This window comes from Amblyraja radiata, chromosome 28 (assembly GCF_010909765.2).
Source record: "Amblyraja radiata isolate CabotCenter1 chromosome 28, sAmbRad1.1.pri, whole genome shotgun sequence".
Lineage (NCBI taxonomy): Eukaryota > Metazoa > Chordata > Chondrichthyes > Rajiformes > Rajidae > Amblyraja > Amblyraja radiata.
In genome coordinates, this window is record NC_045983.1 from 14,221,086 (window position 1) to 14,242,386 (window position 21,301).

Genomic DNA, 21,301 nt, shown 5'->3' on the forward strand with positions numbered 1-21,301 from the left:
GGATGACCTCTGGGCACCAACCAGACCGGAGCTGTGTCAATGAGGCAGGGCCAGGGCAGACTTGCTGTCTATCTGCCACTCACTATCCAGTCGGCTCACAAGCATTGTCACGGGGCAAGCTACAGCATCGGGAGAAGGGGCTGATTTGAAGTGGTGTTGCATCACTGGACCCATGCACTGTAAATTTAAAGAGGGAGTGAAGGTGAGGATTGTGTAGCTGGGTCATCCTGCAGTGCTGACCTGTGACTAGCAAGGGTCAAGTGTCCAACCACACAGTAGAAGCAAAGTTGTATGGATTCAAATGGACTATTAGATGGTAGGAACAAGTAGAGGGCATTCAAAGCAAGTGACGGGTGTTAAGGTGGCACAGTGGCACAGCTGGTAGAGCCACTGCCTCACAGCGCAGGAGACCTAGATTCAATCCTGACTTTGGGTGTTGTCTCTGTGGAGTTTGCACGTTCTGCCTGTGACAGCATGGGTTTCCTAATGCGTGATCTGGTTTCCTCCCATATCTCAAATGTGCAGGTTTATAGGTTAATTGGCCTCTGTGAATTGCCGTTAGTGTGTAGCGATGTGAAGGTGGGATACCATATAACTAGTGTGAGCAGGTGGTCAATGATCAGTGTGGACTAGGTGGGCCACTCTCCAAAAACGTTCAAGTTTGTAGGTTAATTCGCTTTGGTAAAAATTGTGAAGTTGTCCCTAGTGTGTGAGAGGGTGCTGGTGTAAGGGTGATCACTGGTTGGCATGGGCCGAAGGGCCTGTGTCCTCACTGTATCTAAAGTATAGTAAAGTAATTGCACAAACATAGTAGTGGAGGAACTCGGCAAGTCAGGCAGCATCTGTGGAGGAAAGTAGACAATTACCATTTCCAGTCAAAACCTTCGTTCAGTCGGCTGTCCATTTTCCTCTTCAGATGTTGTCCGACCCGCAGAGATCCTCCAGCACTTCGCTCTTTTTTGCTCAAGGATCCAGCACCTGCATTCTCTTGAGTCTCCATTTTCAACATGCCCAGCATCAGCAGACTTTGGGCAGTGGAATACGGGAGGCACAGTGGCGCAGCAAGTGGGCCTGCTGCTTCGGGCACAGACCTGGGTTTGAATCTGACCTCCAGCCTGGACTGGAGTTTGCTTGTGGTCCCTGTGGGTATTTCCCAAGTGCTCCTGTTTCCTTCCGCATCCCTTCTGAAGAATGATTCCGACCCAAAACCTCGCCTATCCATTCCCTTCCCAGATGCTGCCTGACCCGCTGAGGTACTCCAGCACTAGTGTTATGATCGATTAGTTGGCCACTGTAAGCTGTCCCTGGTATGGGTGGGTGTTAAGACAGTCAGGCAGGATCTAATAAGCATGAGAGCGAGCAGATTATTAGGGAAATAAGTGGAAGAATGGAACTAATGGAATTGATCCATGAGCCGGCATTGGCTTGAAGGACTATTGTAAGGAAATAAGATGGTAAAAATATTAGAAGATAGACACAAATGCTGGAGTAACTCAGCGGGTCAGGCAGTATCTCTGGAGAAAAAGGACGGGTGATGTTTTGGGTTGGGTCCCTTCTTCAGATTGAAAGTAGAGGGGAGGAAACTGGGGGAATAATAACAAATATTTTTATTGTCTGAGGTAGACAAAAATGCTGAAGAAACTCAGCAGGTGAGGCAGCATCTATGGAGCGAAAGAAATAGGCAACGTTTCGGGTCGAAACCCTTCTTCAGATTGATGTGAGGGTGGGGCGGGGGGGGGCGGGCGGAGGGAAGAAAGGAAGAGATAGAGCCAGAGGGCTGAGGGAGAAGGGAGAGCTGAGAAGGAGAGGAGAAAGTAAGGACTACCTGAAATTAGAGAAGTCAATGTTCATACTGCTGGGGTGCAAACAGCCCAAGTGAAATATGAGGTGCTGCTCTTCCAATTTACGGTGGTCCTCACTCTGGCCATGGAGGAGGGCCAGGACAGAAAGGTCAGATTCGGAATGGGAGGGGGAGTTGAAGTGCTGAGCCACCGGGAGATCAGGTTGGTTATTGCGAACCGAGCGGAGGTGTTCGGCGAAGCGATCGTCAATCCTACGCTTGGTCTCACCGGTGCAGAGCAACTGACATCTAGAGCAGTGGATGCAATAGATGAGGTTGGAGGAGGTGCAGGTGAACCTCTGCCGCACCTGGAAAGACTGCTTGGTCCTTGAATGCAGTCAAGGGGGGAGGTAAAGCGACAAGTGTAGCATTTCCTGCGGTTGCAAGGGAAGGTGCCAGGAGAGGGGGTGGTTCGGGTGGGAAAGGACGAATTGACCAGGGAGTTACGGAGGGAGCGGTCTCTGCGGAAAGCAGACAGGGGAGGAGATGGGAAGATGTGGCATGTGGTGGGATCACATTGGAGGTGGCGAAAATGTCGGAGGATTATTTGTTGTATGTGACGGATGGTAGGGTGGAAGGTGAGGACAAGGGGGACTCCGCCCTTGTTACGAGTGGGGGGATGGGGAGTGAGAGCAGAGAAGAGACCCTGGTGAGAGCCTCATCCATGGTAGAGGAAGGGAACCCCCGTTCCCTGAAGAATTAGGACATCTCCGATGCCATGGTGTGGAACACCTTCTCCTGGGTGCAGATGCGGCGTACACGGAGGAATTGGGAGTAGGGGATGGAGTACTTACAGGAAGCAGGGTGGGAAGAGGTGTAGTCCAGATAGCCATGGGAGTCATTGGGTTTATAGTGGATGTCGATCAGTAGTCTATCATCTGCGATGGAGATGGTAAGGTCAAGAAATGGTAGGGAAATGTCGGAAATGGTCCAGGTGTATTTGAGTGCCGGATGGAAGTTAGTGGTGAAATGGAAGAAGTCAGTGAGTTGTGTGTGGGTGCAGGAGGTAGCACCAATGCAATCGTTGATGTAGCGGAGGTAGAGTTCGAGGATAGGGCCATGGTACGTCTCGAACAAGGATTATTCGACGTACCCATCAAAGAGGCAGGCATAGCTACCTCATATGCCCATAGCTACGCCTTGTAGTTGGAGGAAACTAGAGGAATCAAACGAGAAGTTATTGAGGGTAAGGACCAGCTCCGCTAGGTGGAGGAGAGTATCAGTAGACGGGATTAGTTGGTTCTCTGGTCGAGGAAGAAACGGAGGGCTTTGAGACCCTCCTGGTGGGGGATGGAGGTGTAGAGTGACTGGACATCCATGGTGAAGATGAGGGAATGGGGGCCTAGAAAACGGATGTCCTGGAGTCGACGAAGAGCATGTATTGTCTGTTTTCACTTCCACTGCCCTCTATGAAATCCTGAACTGTCTGGCTAATTTAAAGGCTCTTCCCTACTCTCACTTGCTTTAGACACTTAGTTTTCTTCAATCCGCACAGTCGAACCCTTTGTGCATTACATCACTTCAATGTAATTGTCCATTCTTTTGCTAAAATAGAAGGACTACAGGACAGCTTCTTGCAACCTTCTCATTTAATTTCCTTCACCTTCAGTGTGAGTCTGCTGGTCTGTTACACCCAAGGCCCACACCACGTGCCTGTGCGCAGATAGTGCTCCTTAGATTCCAGGAGTCACTGGGAGGGTGCTGCTCTTGGTAGATATTGGGTGGGAATACAAAGAAACAAATTCTCGATTTATCATCAGCATTGTGGGGAGCTGATGATTAGCGGGTGACCTTTGTACAGGGGTTGCCAACACAAACGGGATGGTGTTGAGAGGGAACTGCAGTTTTACCTTCAGATACAAAATACCTGTACAAATGAAAAGATGACAGTGAACGATTAATGGGTAACTTTAGGAATTGAAGGAGGTAGAGAGATTCTTTAGATAGATTGGACAGGTGATTCTTGAGAAGAATTTGGGTCAGTTTTGTTTGAGGCACATACTTTATCATATGACTATGACTTTAAATATTTCAGCTGCTTTCATGCGAAACCTTCAAAGGATTTTTCAATCACACAAACCTTTTGTTGGTGAAATAGATAAAGAAGCATGGTTGGTAACACAGCTAATGGTTTAGTTTAGACATACAGCACGGAAACAGGCCCTTCAGCCCACTGAGTCCGTGTCGACCAGAGATTCCCGTACACTAACACTATCTTACACACATTTTACTGAAGCCATTTAACCTACAAAACTACATCTTTGGAGTGTGGGAGGAAACCGAGTTCCCAGAGAAAACCCACTTAGGCCATGGGGAGAACGTACAAACTATGTCAGGACAGCACCCGTAGTCAGGATCGAACCGGGGTCTTTGGTGCTGTAACGCAGCAGCTCTACTGCTGTGACACCGTGCCGAGCTTGATTTTATTTCATAATTCTGACACAAGAACCAATTGGTCTCAGCACTCCCACTAATCCCATTCTCGTCTGCAAACTTCTGTCCCGCACATCAACTCTTGACCTCCCACCCCCATCGCTATTCTTCTCCTACCTACCTCGGGCAATGTAAAGCAGGCAATTTACCAACCCTAGTGTGTTTGGGATAAAACTGGAACATTTGTGAGAATATGCAAAGTCCACACAGCACCGGAGATCAAGATCGAACCTGGGTCCCTGGAGCGGAGGCTGCAGCTCTCCCCACTGCACCGTTGCAGATTCCGGCATTTTTTAAGTTTATGGCTCATTGGAGATGTCAATGATATTCTGTTACTGAACCACACGGTGCTTGATAGGTGTATGGTGAGGTAATGGAGGGAGGTTGACTATTAATGCGTGTGGGGGCTGTGTAATAATGCTAGCCTGATGTTGGCGACTGTCTAGTTACAGGCTGTTCCTGTCCCTATATCGAACAGATCCCTTGCATGGAGGCACAAGGAACTTGGGTCTTGAGCAATAAACAAAGTGCTGGAGGAATTCAGCAGGTCAGGCAGCATCTGTGGAAGGAATGGGCAGACAAGGTTTCAGGTCTGAAAAGGGGTCTCACATCACCTGTCCTTTCCCTCCACAGATTACTCCGATGCATGACTTTCCTGGGGAACTGAGTTGAGTCTAAGGAAAGTTCAAAATTATTATTTATCTACCAGGGTTTTGTGAATTTGATCCAATCTTTTGTGACTGGCGGGTGACTGAATTAGAGGATTCAACCTGTCAATCTCGCACGCTGAAGCTCAAATTCATTCCTTTTAATTATTGAAGGCAAGCCACAGAAAGGAGCAACCTGGTTCAAATGATCCACTCTACACCAGCCTCCCAACCCTCTATCTCTTTCCATCGCAGTCCTCTATTCCTTTCCCTGACACGTTTTTGGTTTCCCTTGAAATGCCTCGATTGCACATCGCAGCCCCTGAGGGTCATATACATCAGCCTCTGTCTATAGGGGGAGATACATACATTAGCCCCTGACTGTGGGAGGGGATCTATACCTTGGCCCCCTGAGAGCCTTATACCTCTGCCCCTGCCTGGGGGAGGGGATCTATACCTTGGCCCCTGAGGGCCTTATACCTCTGCCCCTGCCTGGGGGAGGGGGGTGGGGGTGCGTGTACATATGTCGGCCTTTGCCTGTGGTACTACACTAGGGACATCTCTCGCACTCCAAAGACATACAGGTTTGTAGGTTAATTGGCTTGGTTTAAGTGTAAATCATCCCTTGTGTGTGTGTGTAGGGTAGTGTTAGTGTGCGGTATCGCTGCTCGGTGTGGACTCGGTGGGCCGAAGGACCTCTTTCCAGGCTGTATCTCTAAACTAAACTAAAGTCAATTACCCTAATGTCTTTGAAATGTGGGAGAGCTGCCCATATTCTCACCACTCTCTGGGTAAAGAAGCTTCTCCTGAATTTTTCATTGAATTAATTGGCAACTGTTTTGTACTTCAGACAGTGAAAGTCTGCAGGTGAATCCCCAGGACTAGTGCAAGAGAGGAAGACTTGATCCTGGAATCCACCTTAAAAACTCGCAGCGTCCTCTTACACAATCTAAACAAGTGCTGCAGTGTCTGTCTATCTCAGTCCCAGGGGCCTGGCTTCGATCCTGACCTCCGGCATCTTCTGGGTGGAGTTTGCACGTTCTCCCTGTGACCCCTTGGGTCTTCTGTTCTCCTCCCACGCTCCAAAGACGTGTTGTTAAATTAATTGGCTTTGGAGATGTCCCTAGTGTAGGCCAAAGACAAAAATAATCAAATGAGAGCTGATGGGCACCTGTGAGAGAGGCCAAAGTGCTGGTGTTTAGGGATATAAGAGGGGGGATTTAACTAGAGTTGTAAAATGGAGACGTGTGGAACTGCAGGTGCTGGAATCACAAGCAAAACACGAAGTGCTGGAGGAACTCAGCAGGTCAGGAAGCAGCAGTGAACAAAAATGACAGGTGACGTTTCAGGACGGGACCCTTATTCAGTCTGAAGAAATGTAATCTGTCCATTTACTTCCACATATGCTGCTTGACCTGCTGAGCTGCCAGAGAAGGTAATTGAGGCACGTTCTATAATAGCATTTAAATGACATTTGGACAAGTATATGGATAGGAAACGTTTATAGGGATATTGGAGTAGCTTAGATGGGACATTGTAATCGGCATGAAGGACCGCACGGCCCTGTTTCCGCGCGGTATAATCTAACTGGAGACATTACCGATGCTTCTCGAGCCCTGTGCGAGGAGCTTGCTGATGTCAGACTTGACGTTGTAGGTTAATTGGCCTCTGTAAATTGCCCGTATTATGTAGGGAGTGGATGAGAAAGTGGGATAATGTAGAACTAGTGTGAATGGGTGATCGATGCTATGTTGGAGTTGGGCCGAAGGGCCTGTTGCCGTGCGGTACGACTCTCCCTGGTGTTTCTCGGGCTCTGTGAGCAGCTTGCTGACGTCCGACTCGACATGACGTGAGGGACAGTAAAACCATGTTGTTCTTTCAGCAAGGTGCCGCGGTTTGTGCAGATGTTGGCTCCTGAAGGAGCACTGAACGTACACGAGAAGGCCTGGAACGCATATCCATACTGCAGAACCGGTGAGTGAAACAGCTCCTGCACTGATGTGGGGTGGGCTGATGGTCAGCCGGAGGCCTGGGCTGGAGTGTGGGTGGGCACATTGCAGAGAGAAAATCACCCACGTTCTTAAATTGGGTGAATACTACAGCGCTGTCTGCTTTCCAAGACTCGCACAAGGGGAAACCAAATACTCTCATTGTTGTGACCTTCATTTTTATGTTAAGTTGTCTGAAAACACAGTTAATATAGTCAGTGCCGTGAGGAGTCCAATGGATGTTAAACACCGCTCCTATCCCATCGTCGCTCTGTGGCTTTTCTGCTTCACTGACATATAACTACTCAATTTCCTGCCCTCTAGTCACTTTCACTTAATAGCAAATGCAATGCTTCCTGCCCCATTACAAGAAGTGTTTAGTTTAGAGATGCAGTGTGGAAACAGGCCCATCGGCCCACCGACCAGCGATCACCGTACACTAGCGCCATCCTGCACTCTAGGGGCAATTTACAACCTTTACCAAAGTCAATTAACCTACAAACCTGGTAGACACATAAAAGCTGGAGTAACTCAGCGGGACAGGCAGCATCTCTGGAGAGAAGGAATGGGTGGCGTTTCGGGTGGAGACTCTTCTTTCGACCTGAAACATCACCCACTCCTCCTCTCCAGAAACGCAGCATGTCCCGCTGAGTTGCTGCAGCTTTTTGTGTCGATCTTCGGTTTAAACCAGCCCAGCATCTGCAGTTCCTTGATAGACACAAAATGCTGTAGTAACTCAGTGGGAAATGCTGCATTTCTGGAGAGAAGGAGTGGATGACTTTTCAGGTAAAAAGAAGAGTTCATCCGAAACGTCACCCACTGCTTTTCTCCAGAGATGCTGCTTGTCCCGCTGAGTTACTCCAGCATTTTGTGTCTACCTTTGATTTAAACTGGCATCTGCAGTTCCTTCCTACACAACATACAGACCTGTACGTCTTTGGAGCGTTGGGATGAACCCGGAGCTCCCGGGGAAAACCGACATGGTCACGGAAAACAGACAAACTTCGTACAGACGGCACCCGTGGTCAGGATGAAACCCAGGTCTCTGGCGCTGTAGGGCAGCAACTCTACCGCTACTCCACCGTGCTGCCCGTGGTGGAGGATTTAGAGCATAGAGAAGAGGTTGACCAGAATGCTGCCTGCATTAGAGGATATCAATATGAGACGTTGGACAAACTTGGATTGTGTTCTCTGGAGCGTTGGAAGTTGGGAGGAGACCTGAGAGAAGCATAGAAATTGATGAGAGGCATAGATGGGAATGGTAGTCAGAACTTTTTCCCACAGTCAAAATATCAAAGATAACTTTAGTGAGAGAGGCAAAATTTAAAGGAGATGTACGAGGAAAGTTTTGTTTTAGAGTTGTTGGTGCCTGGAACGGGCTGGAGGCAGAGGCAGAGGCAGATACAATAGTGGGTTTTAAGAGGCATTTAGATAGGCACATAGATATGGATGACCTGCAGGCAGCTGAGATGAGCTTAATTCAGCATCATGTTCGGCACAGATATTGTGGGATGTACGGCCTGTCCTGTACCATTCTATATTAGAGTTGCTCATCCCCAAAGGCTGCAGTGGTCACAAAAATCTAGAAAGTAATTAATGGTCAAATCATCCAGACTAAGATGCTTATCAGGTTATTTAGGTTTAGTTTTTTTAGATTTTAGTTTAGTTTATTGTCGCATGTACCGAGGTACAATGGAAAAACCTTTTGTTGCGTGCTAACCAGTCAGCGGAAAGACAATCGAGAAATACTTGACAAAGTGAGTAATGTTTAGTGCTCAATAACTTCCAGTAAAGTATGATAGGTAGCTAGTAGCTCAGGACTGCTCCCTAGTTGTTGATAGGACGGCTCAATTGCCTGATAACAGCTGGGAAGAAACTATGCCTGAATCTGCGTATAAAAACTACAATCCAGTTGACTCTTACCTGCTCTGTGCTGATCCAACCTCTCAGCTGTATTAAGCCCCCTGCACACATTGAGATGCTGTAACCAGGCTGGTCTGTGCGATATGGAAGGGCAGAATGGCCACCCTCTGGAGCTCTGGGACTCCGGGCTACACCTCGGTGACAAAGCGTGTTCCAGCCTGTGAAGGAATCTAAGCAGCTGGTGCTGTTATTTTTACCTTTCCCCTCCAAGCAAGGCACTGTCGCATGATGCTGCTCCTCCTCCCACTCATCACCCCCCAGGCTCACCTGACTGTTTGAAGCGCAAGTAGACCATGTTTAATCATGAATACAATAATAAGCCTGAAGAAGGGTCGCGACTGAGAAACTAATCTTCAGACTGAAGAATGGGCGTGACCCGAGATGTCACCTATCCATTTTCTCTAGAGATGCTGCCTGACCTGCTGAGTTACTGCAGCACCTTGTATCTATCATGTTTAATCATTGAAAGCTGAAAGCGGCAAGCAAAAATGCGAGGTGCCTGAACATCCCAAGGGGTTTGACGGGAGTGATTCCCACGCAGTTTGATGAACCAATCAATAGGAGAAAACAATGGGGGAATCTTGGTGGGCTAAATACCCCGGTAAATACACCAGCCTGATTGGACTTTTAACTGCCCTTGTCAACAGCCTCAGTTAGCACATAGAATAGCACTGGACAAGAACAGGCCCTTTGGCCACAATGACTGTACCAAACACAATGCCAAGACCAACCCTTATCTGCCTGCTGATACTCAATATCCCTCCATTCCCTGCATCTCCAGGTATTGCATTGGCCAGTTCAATAAGGACCCAGATATGCAGCTGTTTACGGCCATGTGATTTCCGATCCTGGCCACTGGTGATCTCTGCTCTTCGATGCTGTTCTCAGCAACGGCAGTGGTGTTGAATACAAAAGCTAGTGGCCGAATTGAAGGTTGCAGGAAACAGATTTGCAAAACTGGGACAGAGAAGGTTGCAGAACAGAGTGGTGATGCTATAGAGAGATTTGTGGAAATTGGAAGATGTCATAATGAAGCAGGAGGTAGTCTGGGTCAGAGTGGAGGGGGATGGATATGAGTATTTGTAGTGTGTGGGAGGTGCAGCATCTATAACTCCTGTGGGGAATGCAGGTCAGGAATGTGGGGTTGGTGTCAGTTCAGGCGGTGGTGAGGGTTTCGGCAGCAGTGCCACATGTCGCTTTATCCATGTGCCGGATATTGCCACATATCCTAATCCTGGTCCTAATCCTGTGTAAACTTGCTTTCTCTGCACTCCCACCTGTATAGTGGGCTGAGATCCACACAGCACCTGTGACCGCAGGATGTCACTGGATAGTGCCTCGGGAGAGGTTACAGATTCCCGACTTGCGCTCTGCGCATTCTTCCATTCTAACCCGCGTCTGATCCTTTGCGGATGTCTGATGGACTTTGGCAGCTGCCCTTTCATTTCCCTGGAGTAATCGCCCCCTTTAAGAATGCAGCTTGTGAGCAGAGGCAGACAACTGGAGTTGCCACACAGCAACAAACTAGGCTGTGACTGCTCATATTAAATGAGGTCTATGTTTCAAAGACACCCAAGTCTCCCCTTGCCCTCTCTCCGGAGTATAATACACTGCAGTAACAAAGATCCTAGTCCTGCAGGCTGCTTGCTCCTCTTTAATTTATCAGCCTTGCTCCTGTGATGGCGGTGTGTGACATTGCCATGACACTGAGGTGATACTGGATCCTTGTGGTATGGTTAAACCATGCACTGGGTCACTTCAGAGCAACGTAAATATTTCATTAAGTCTGCAGGGAAATGAGAATGATCAAGATTTTAAATGTGGGAAAGAGACGTTAAAATATAAAGGCAGCTTCTCTCATTTCCTGGCGGTCTGGTTGACTTCCACAATTTCCAGTGAGGGGTATGGAGTGCAGCCAGCCCTGGTGTGGGCACTGCATCCCAACGGCAGCAGTGAGGCGTGCAGTCTCTGCCCTGGGGTGGTGGCATCCCATCCACATGCAAACGGGCCTCTCTATGCAGCTTTAACTCTCCATGAAACCCCGTCTCCCCTCCCTCCTCCCTGTTGCTTCCCAGAACAAGGGGTCACAGTTTAAGGATAAAGGGGAAATCTTTTAGGACTGAGATGAGAAAAACATTTTTTACACAGAGAGTGGTGAATCTCTGGAATTCTCTGCCACAGAAGGTAGTTGAGGCCAGTTCATTGGCTATATTTAAGAGGGAGTTAAATGTGGCCCTTGTGGCTAAAGGGATCAGGGGGTATGGAGAGAAAGCAGGTACAGGATACTGAGTTGGATGATCAGCCATGATCATATTGAATGGCGGTGCAGGCTCGAAGGGCCGAATGGCCTACTCCTGCACCTATTTTCTATGTTTCTATTCCTCCAGTGGCTCAGTAAAGCGTTGCCCACTGGGGCATCTCACTTGCTCCCAGTGGAACTGTTTTCAATGGTTCTTTATTGTCACCTGTGCATAGCACTGTGAAGTTCTTTTGCACAACCCATAAATGCACAGTTACCATATTTTGGCACCAATTACAAAGAGAAAGAAAGAGTCCAAATCCACAGGCTAGAAGTGCAGGTGCGCAAGTACAGATCAGATCTCAGAGTGTATGTATGTCCATGGGGTACCGCTGCCCTACACATGCTGTGCAGAGGCTGAGCTAACTCTGCCAGCTGCAGCAGTCCCTCACTGTCTCAGAGGGAGAGGGAAAGGTACTCGTCGTCTATCTCAGCCAGACACGATAGTGGCATCCAAGGGGCTTTTACATGGCACGTGGCTGTGCTGGGAATGGATGGCTATGGATTGTGTGTAGGCGTATGAGGTTAGTGTATCGTGCTGCTATGTGCCGCACAGACTTTGTGGGCTGACTGTTCCATCTTCTGTGTTCTCCCTGTTCAAGTGAGAACAAGGTCTGAACCTTCTTCCCGGAGTAGAAACGTCCAACGCTAAAATGCACAGCTATAAAGTGAGAGAGGAAATATTAACGGAAATGTGCGGGGCATATTTTACAGACAATAGACAATAGGTGCAGGAGTAGGCCATTCGGCCCTTTGAGCCATTCAATGTGATCATGGCTGATCATCCACAATCAGTACCCCGTTCCTGCCTTCTCTCCATATCCCTTAACTCTGCTATCACTAAGAGCACTATCTAACTCTCTCTTGAAAGCATCTATAGAACCAGCCTCCACCGCCCTCTGAGGCAGAAAATTCTACAGACTCACAACTATGTGAAAAAGTTTTTCCCCATCTCCGTTCTAAATGGCTTACCACTTATTCTTCAACTATGGCCCCTTGTTCTGGACTCCCCAAACATTGGGAACATGTTTCCAGCCTCTAGCATGACCAAAGCCTTCATCTTATATGTTTCAATAAGATACCCTCTCATCCTTCTAAATTCCAGAGTATACAAGCCCTATTCGCTCCAATATATCAACATATGACAGTCCCGCCATCCCGGGAATTAACCTCGTGAACCTACGCTGCACTCCCTCAATAGCAAGAATATCCTTCCGCAAGTTTGGAAACCAAAACTGCACACAACGCTCCAGGTGTGGTCTCACTAGGGCCCTGTACAAATGCAGGAGGACCTCTTTGCTCCTACACTCAGCTCCTCTTGTTATGAAGGCCAACGTGGCATTAGCTTTCTTCGGGAGGGGAAGAACTTCACTACCTGCTGTACCTGCATGCTTACTTTCAGTGACTGATGAACAAGGACCCCCCCAGATCCCGTTGTACTTCCCCTTTTCCCACCATTTAGATAATAATCTGCCTTCCTGTTTTTGCCACCAAAGCGGATAGCCTCACATTTATCCACATTAAACTGCATCTGCCATGCATCTGCCCACTCACCCAAATTGTCCAAGTCACCCTGCATCCTCATAGCATCCTCCTCACAGTTCACACTGCCACCCTGCTTTGTGTCATCTGCAAATTTGCTAATGTTACTTTTAATCCAAAACATTAATATAGTAAAAAATTGTTTTACACAGGAAAGTTTTGTTTTAGAGTTGTTGGTGCCTGGAACGGGCTGGAGGCAGTGGCAGAGGCAGATACAATAGTGGGTTTTAAGAGGCATTTAGATAGGCTTTAGATAAGTTTAGAGTTTAGAGTTTCAGTCCCAACGAAAGAATTTGAAATTGAAATCTGCTCCTCAGAATACTGAAAAACAACCTTGAAAGATGACGGACTATCCTTAAAAAGGATAGTCTCTTCAGGAAGGGGAGATGCCAATCCTCGAGAGTGGACCTTTGTGATTGGGTAGAGCACCAATGTTTGCTGATGTGCCAAGCATGTGCCGGTGCTGAGAATTTAAAAATACGGACTACAATCTCTGTGTGTTAACGTTAGAAGTGTCTGCAGTCCACACTGCTGCTTAATGTCGGTGGTGTGGCCATCCTGGAGCCGAGCTCTGTGTGATTCCTGCTAGTGTTGCAGTATCTAACTCTTTCTTTTCTCTCCTATGTTGTTCTCTCATCGACTCCAGTTATCACGGTGAGTGTTCGTCCTGTACTCGGTTACGATGGTGCTGGGATGGGAGCAGGAGGGGGCAAGACTGGGTTTTGATGATGGGACCTCGGGTGATGTGGTGCTGTGGTTGTGGGGATAGGTCGAGGAGCTGAGAGAGGAGTTGATGGAAGTTGGGGAAAGAGAACAAGCCTGTGTGGGGTGAGATCTGACTTTGTTGCCATTCAGTCTGCATGTTCTGATGAATCCTGATACAGGCTTTCGTCCCGAAACATCAACTGTCCCTTTACCCTTGCGGGTTTGGAGGATGAGGTGGGAGTCAGTATTCTGGTTTTACTGGACTGGGGTTAGCTGAGGAAAGAGTGGGGAGCTTGAGGGCTGAAGGCCAGTGGGACCCACCTCTCTGCTTGTCCCAACACCTCCCTCCACCTGGGTTCACAGGCATCATCCCAGACGTGGTCTGTATCAGCAAGTCCCAGTCCTCACCCCAACCACTGTCAGGAGGGGTGCTGATCGAACCCAGCCAAAATCCATCCATCTCCGCGTGACTAGAATTACTACTAATGTGAGGCTTCCCACAGAATAGCCAGCTCTCAGCTTCAAAATTATGAGAGGCACAGAGACACTCTGAAGCTTTCTCCCTGGGAGGAAATGGCAAATGCTAGTGGCTGAGCTTCAAGATGAGAGGAGCAGAGTTTGAAGGAATCTTGTGTGCAGCAAGATGTTTTACACAGAGGGGTGTGGGTGCCTGGAACGTGAGCCGGGGGGAGGGGGTGGTGGAGGCAAATGCGATTGTGGAGGCTTGTAGATTGGCATGTGGATATGTAGGGAATGGAGGGATATGGATTACAGGGCAGACACAGGAGATTAGTTTAACTTGGTATCATGTTTGACACGGACATGGTGGGCCAAATAACACGTTACTGTGCTGTCCTGTTCTACGTTCTATAAATGGGCTGTGGGCAGTTCAGAAACTGTACCCTTGGTGGGGAAAAGTCACCTTCAATAACAAAGAAGGTGAGGAGTTACGCTGGCAACTCCATCCCACAGCCAGGCTTCAACCTATAGTGAGGAAAGATTGCATGGTCTGGTGGATGAGTTGTAATTGTATGAGTGATGTCAGTCCAAACATAACCCTTCTGGACTCTGTTGCAGAACGAATATATGAAGGATGACTTTCTGCTCAAAATTGAAACATGGCACAAACCCGATCTGGGCAACGCAGAAAACGTGAGTCACAGACTGTACCCGAGCACTGTACAGCCACAGCTGACTTGTCGGTGCTGTTCTTGTGAGCCTTTGACATTTTGTGAAGTGACTTGGCTTTCCTGAGTAACCTGTTACCCCTCTATCCCTGACAGGTACACTGCCTGGAATCCAACACGTGGAAAAATGTTGAAGTCATTCACATAGACATTGCAGACAGGGAGCAGATCCATAGTCGGGTGAGTTGGTCAAACAAACCTGGACTCCATCTCGTGTGAAGAAGGGAGAGAGATGGAAGCACCTTCCCCAGCGAGGGTAAAGCTTGTCATTTTCATTGGAGATACACTGCACAAATTCCATCCGGAGTCTGAAGCAATGCCTGTTAAAATGATGATGCACTTGGAGAGTTGAGGTGGTGGTGGCAGCTCTCTTGTCCGTTTGTCAGATCTCTGGAATGGGCCTTCCATGTCCTGCTTAACTTCTCTGTCCATGGAGCAGGACGGTCTGAGGTGCAGTGGTTGGATATTCCTGTGCAGAAAGGAACTGCAGATGCTGGTATATATCGAAGATGGACACAAAGTGCTGGAATAACTCAGCGGGTCAGGCAGCATCTCTGGAGAAAACGATGGATGACGTTTTGGGTCGGGACCTTTATTCAGACTCCCGACCTGAAACATCACCCATCCTTTTTCTCCAGAGATGCTGCCTGACCTGCCGAGTTATGACCCTGTCCCACTTATGAAACGTGAACGGAAACCTCTGGAGACTTTGCGCCCTACCTGCTTCCACTACCTACAACCTCCGGCAACCACCTGCAACCTCCGGGAACCGCACGGAAACCTTGGGTGGGGCGCAAAGTCTCCAGAGGGTTCCGTTCAGGTTTCCTAAGTGGGACAGGGGCATTACTCCAGCACTTTGTGTCTTTGTTAGATAATGCTGTTCCTCAGTTTGTGTCGGCCCAGAGCCTCTGCTGTTGCAGCTCCTCTCCTGCACCCCAGCACTTTGATGCCGTGCAACTGCTGAGGAAGACCTGCACTTTAAACATTGAACAATACAGGGCAGGAACAGGCCCTTCAGCCCATAGTGCCCCTGCCAAACATGATGCCCTTAAACTTGCCTCCTCTGCCTGCACATCACCCATATCCATCCATTCTCTGCATATCCATTTGCCTATCTAAAAGCTCTTAAATGCCACTATCCTCTCTGCCTCCACCACCATCCCTGGCAGAGTGTGTTCCAGACACTCATCACAAAGTGTTCAAAAAAAATATTGCCCTGCATATCTCCTTTAAACATTGCCCTTCTCGCCTTAAAATTATGCCCTCTGGTCTTTGACATTTTCACCCTGGGGGAAAAAAGTACTGACTGTTACTGTATGTATGCCTCTCATAACTTTATACACATTTATCAGTCTCCACTCAGCCTCCGTTCCAGAGAAAACAATCCAGGTTTGTCCAACTTCTCTGTTTAGCTCAAATCTTCTAATCCAGACGGCAAAGCTTCCATATCCTTCCTGTAATGAGGTGACCAGAACTGTACACAATACTTCAATACCGCCTAACCAAAGTCTTAGAGAGGTGGCATAAAAATGGGAGTGTTATCAAGCAAATGAATCATCCTACCACAACCAGAGAGCAGTGCTGAACTGCTATTTACCTCTTTGGTGACCCTTGGACTACCCTTGATTGGATTTTGCTGGATTTACCTTGCACTAAACATTATTCGCTTAACATGTATCTATATGTTGTAAATGGATTGATTGTAATCGTGTATTGTCTTTCCACTGACTGGTTAGCACGCAACAAAAAAGCTTTTCACTGTACCTCGGTACACGTGACAATAAATGACTCTGGGCTGTGAATGAGAGCACGGTGGCTCCTGTGGTGCAGTGGCGCACTCTGTTGGCAGAGGGCTGCCCTGCACAAGCTCCCAGCCCGAGCTACAGGCTGGTCCTGGAAGTGCGGACACAGCACCAATGCTGGGACTTGCCTGGCATTGGGGGGAATGATGTCACGTCAGGAGGGGCAATAAGTGGCAAATAACGCAGCAGCTAAAAAGTACACAGTAATGACCAGCTACAGCTGGAGAGTCTGACCACTAGCCCATGGCGTTGTCATTGCTGCATTCCCCACATCCATGCCCTGGGGTCTCCGTTGACCACTGTACCTCGTGACAATAACAAAGCCAATGCCACACCAACGGCAGCCACCTGCGGCTGTAAGAGCAGCTCGGTACCAGGGCACGAGTTGCTGGCGTGATGGAATACGCTCCATTTACTTGGATGCGTGCCATTCCAATAATGCATGAAGGGCCAGCATCAGTTCAAAGGGCCGAATGGTAGCACGGGCGGAGCGGTAAAGTTGCTGCCTTACAGCGCCAGAGACCCGGGTTCGATCCTGGCTACGGGTGTTTGTATGTTCTCCCCGTGACCTGCGTGCGTTTTCTCTGGAATCCTCCCACATTCCAAAGACGTAAAGGTTTGTAGGTTAATTGGCTTGGCATAATTGTACAAATAAAATTGCCATTAGCGCGTGTAGGATAGTGTCAGTGTGCGGGAATCGCTGGTCGTCGAGGACTGGGTGGGCCGAAGGTCCTGTTTCTTCTCTGTATCTCTAAACTCTATCTCCCCTTGGACCGCATTGTTCGGGTGCGTACAGTTCTACCCAACCTAACGGTCTCCCTTTCTGCACTCAGGATTACAAGCCAGAGGAAGACCCTGCAATCGTCAAATCCGTCAAGACAGGACGTGGTCCCCTGGACTCTAATTGGAAGGTACAGACCGTCTGGTTGCCTGATTCCTTAAAGTCATACCGTGTGGAAACCAGCCCTTCAGCCAAACTTGCCCACACTGACCAACATGTTCCGCCTATACTAGTCCCAGCTTCCTGCGTTTGGCCCATATCCCTCTAAACCCGTCCTATCCATGTACCTGTCTAAATGTTTCTTAAACATTGTGACAGTACCTGTCGCATCTACCTCCTCCAGCAGCTTGTTCCATGCAATCCACCACCCTTTGTGTGTCTATCGCCAGAGGCCTTGATCAATGATTGGAGATGGTTGAGACCAGTACCAGCGTGTCACTAAACATAGTGGGGACATTCAAACGCCGTGGCAGGAGGGAGCTGCCAGATAAGATGAAAGCTCCTCCTACTCTCCCCATACACCGCAGGGAGATGCAGAGTAAATCCCCCTCTGTACATTTGTGCCGGTCGTATCACACTCTGTGTTTCAGGATGCCAACTCCATCCTGGTTTAACCTCTCACCTGTCACCCTCTGTCCCAGCACTATCCCCCTCCCCTCAGACTGCTATGCACAGTCACCCTTCCCCCTCATTCCCGACGCAGGGTCTGGACCTGAAATGTCAACGTGCACCATTTTGCCTGCACAGATGCTGCTTGACCTGCTGAGTACCAGTGCTCTGCCTTTTGTTCCAGTATGTGCAATCTCTTTCATCTTCGCCTCTGTCTTCTCTAATACTGTCCTTGCCAGCTTCCCTCCCCCCTCCCTCTACCCACCACTGGGTGGCCCGACCTTCATTGCTCTGTGTCCCCTGCAGAAAAGCCTGCCGAGGAGGAGAGATTGGCCTCACATGTGCGCATACAAGCTGGTGACCGTGAAGTTCAAGTGGTGGGGGCTTCAGAATAAAGTGGAAAGCTTCATCCAGAAGGTGCGGGGGATGTGTTTGGGCCGGGGAGATTGGGCGTGGTGGCAATGGAACCGGGGGAGGGGGGTAGGTAGGTTGTGTAACCTCCTGTGGTTCATTATACCGTGACAAACCCGTCCCCACCAGTACTGTACCCCAGTGTTATACAGTGACAGATCCAATGGCTTTGAATGTCCAGTTTTAGGAAGGAACTGCAGATGCTGATTTAAACCGAAGATACACACAAAATGCTGGAGTAACTCAGCGGGACAGGCAGCATCTCTGGAGAGAAGGAATGGGCGACATTTCGGGTCGAGATATCTGAAGAAGGGTCGAGACCGGAAATGTCACCCATTCCTTCTCTCTCTCAAGATGCTGTCTGTCCCGCTGAGTTATGCCAGCATTTTGAGTCTATGTCCAGGTTTAGACAGACTGTCATTAGGCTACTGCTTCCTGCAGCCGTGCTGTGGACTGGAATGTAAATGGATGGGTGGGTGGGGGTGACCTGTTCAGTGCTGGAGAGTACAGACTTGGCTCCAGAGTAATGGTCCAGGGTAATGCTGACACTGTGCCTGCCTCTCGGTGTGACCCCTGCACGGCTAACGTGCTGTTGTGTTTGTGTGAGTGCAGCAGGAGAGGCGACTGTTCACACTCTTCCACCGGCAGCTCTTCTGTTGGATGGACCGGTGGATTGAGCTGACCATGGCCGACATCCGCCGAATGGAGGAGCAAACCAAGAAGGAGCTGGACGAGGTGGGTAGTGGGGCACGACCCACTTGTGTATCACCCCCACCCCTCATAGTCCCAGGCAGTGGGGCACGTCCTCACGTGTGTATCACCCCTACCCCCTCATCGACCCAGGCAGTGGGGCATGTCCTTGCGTGTGGGGCATGTCCCATATGTGTGTTTCACACCCCTTCCCCGCTCCCCCACACTGTATGTGTGTCTCACACCCCTTCCCCCACTCTCCACTAGGAAGTGGGACACGTCCTGCGTGTGTATCTCAACCCCCCCCCCCACCCCAGCCGTCCCTGGTGATCCATCCCCTCCCCATTCCTGGGGCAATATCTCTCTCTGCGCCCCTCCTCAGTTGTGTGTGTGCTAACTGACCTCCTCCCACAGATGATATTGAATGGCCCTGTGAGGGGACTGACGGCCACTGATGACTAGCCCCGGACTCTTGTTTATGCAGTAAGTACAATATCGTGTAAGTGCAGTCTGCCTGTATCTGTCACTCCTGTGAGCTAGCAGTCTGCCTGTACTTGTAACACCTGTAAGTGCAGTCTGCCTGTATCTGTTGCTCCCGTGAGCCTGCAGTCTGCCTGTACTTGTAACACCTGTGAGTACAGTCTGCCTGTATCTGTTGCTCCCGTGAGCCTGCAGACTGCCTGTATCTACAGCAACGTGCGTGCATTTATCATTAGTGTGGTGAAAGGTCTGGCAGGGCTTCAGAGGATAGTCACTGGTCATCATCTGAGACCAACCACGGCGACAGTCGGGGCTGGGGTCCAGTGGGAGGGGATCCATGAGGCAGGTGGCTGGGTTCTAACGGTACCTGGGCTAGTGCTGGAGCTATTAAATACAGGGATGTGCGAGAGACCAGAACTGGAGGGATGCAGAAGAATGTGAGACTGGAGGGTGGGTGGGCCAGCGGGAGAGGGGTGACCCATCGGAGGAGTGGACAGCAAGTTGCTGGAGTGAATGTGGGTCACTGACTGCAGGGTGGGGGGGTGCGTGGTATGGGTTGGGTTATGAGCAGTGGGATGTGGATGCTGAAGGCTAGTGAGAAGGAGGGAGGGAGGTGGGCTAGCAGGGAGTGTTGGAGAGTAGGAGGGTGATGGACCTGGTTGGAGCAGCAGGCTGGCAGTAGAGCTCCCTGCTGGCAAGGGCAAGGGCTTGGGAATTCTACCTGGCGTACAACATGGGGCCTGTTCCTGCTTCAGTGGACAGGGCCGGGGTTACTGAGAGGGGAGTGTGATGGGCTGGGGCCACAGACAGGCTGAAAGGCCTGTTTCCATGCTGTGTACATAGTAAGACTATGATGCATTGAAGTTGACTCAGATGTTCCTTTCTTCCTATTGCAGCTGTTAAGACCGCGTCGGAGGCTCTGACACTCCAGCCAGCGAGGGACGTCATGCCTCGAATAAACCCCCCCTCTCCCCCTCCCCCCACCTCTTCATTCACAGGATGATTTTTAACAAATCTTCAGATGTTTCTAGAAGAAATTGATTGTTGGGAGCAGAGAGAGGAATTTAAAACATGAGAAAGCACTAAATTTTATCCCATGCAGAATATATTGAGTGTTAGGGTTTGCTGTGCTGTACCTGTTATTATTGATATACTGTGTGTCTGATGCAAACACTGACTGACTGTGGTTTAAAGGTGGTGACCAATCTAAACTATTCCATCAAGTGGCCATGATATGCTGTTCCGATTCTTTCCCCGTCTCCATTCATGTGAAGTGATCTATTAAGGTTGTTAATTTATTGATGTCATTAATTTATTTGGTTATCTTAAGTGCAATAAAATGCTCCTGGGTTGTCCTCTCTGGAGCATGCCTGCATTCCATATTTTCCAAAAGCGCAGATTATATCAGTTAGCGTTTTTTTGGTGGGGGGGGGGGGGGGGGGAGGGGTGGGGGGGGGGGGAGATATGGGAAGGAGGGACATGAATAGGGGCCATTGTAACTCCTTCGCCTCCCACCACCCTGCTCGGAGGGAGGGAAGGATGGGAATGTTGTTGGTCGAGGGTTGGGTTTGGTGAGAACTATGGTCACTGGCTTTGACCTTTCCCCAGGCTCAGCCCCTGCTGCTGCTGAGAGGGTAGTTGGGCATATCAGAGGCATTTGTCTTGTTTTGAGGACCTTTCCTTGTGCCGGGGATACGAATGTCTGTCCGCATTACGTGAGGCCAGACCCACGGAGCTTACCTCAGGGCTGAGACTGTAACGTCCCTCCCTCCTTGTCCCCTGCACCGCCCTTGTTTACTTCATTGAGTGCTTAATTCATACGGTCTGTCACATTCTCTGCCTCTCCTAATCAGTACCTTCCTCTGTCTAACTGTAACCAGGTTTGGTTTCTCATTTCTTGAACAAAGCATCACTTATTTTTTTAATTGTTTCACTCATGCAATAAATAAAAATATCCAATCGCA

At 49.2% G+C, this 21,301-nt stretch overlaps 1 protein-coding gene across 1 annotated transcript in view; it reads left to right on the forward strand.

Annotated features, from left to right (window-relative positions):
• The window catches only part of pitpna (phosphatidylinositol transfer protein alpha), a 61,006-nt gene extending 39,705 nt beyond the window's left edge, over positions 1-21,301 (forward strand). Inside the window, exons 4-12 of the mRNA XM_033045862.1 lie at positions 6,803-6,894; positions 13,319-13,326; positions 14,455-14,529; positions 14,661-14,744; positions 17,200-17,277; positions 18,063-18,173; positions 18,780-18,902; positions 19,272-19,340; positions 20,234-21,301. Of these exons, the coding sequence (XP_032901753.1) occupies positions 6,803-6,894; positions 13,319-13,326; positions 14,455-14,529; positions 14,661-14,744; positions 17,200-17,277; positions 18,063-18,173; positions 18,780-18,902; positions 19,272-19,319 (619 nt within the window). The 3' untranslated portion in view covers positions 19,320-19,340; positions 20,234-21,301. The remainder of the gene's footprint in view (positions 1-6,802; positions 6,895-13,318; positions 13,327-14,454; positions 14,530-14,660; positions 14,745-17,199; positions 17,278-18,062; positions 18,174-18,779; positions 18,903-19,271; positions 19,341-20,233) is intronic.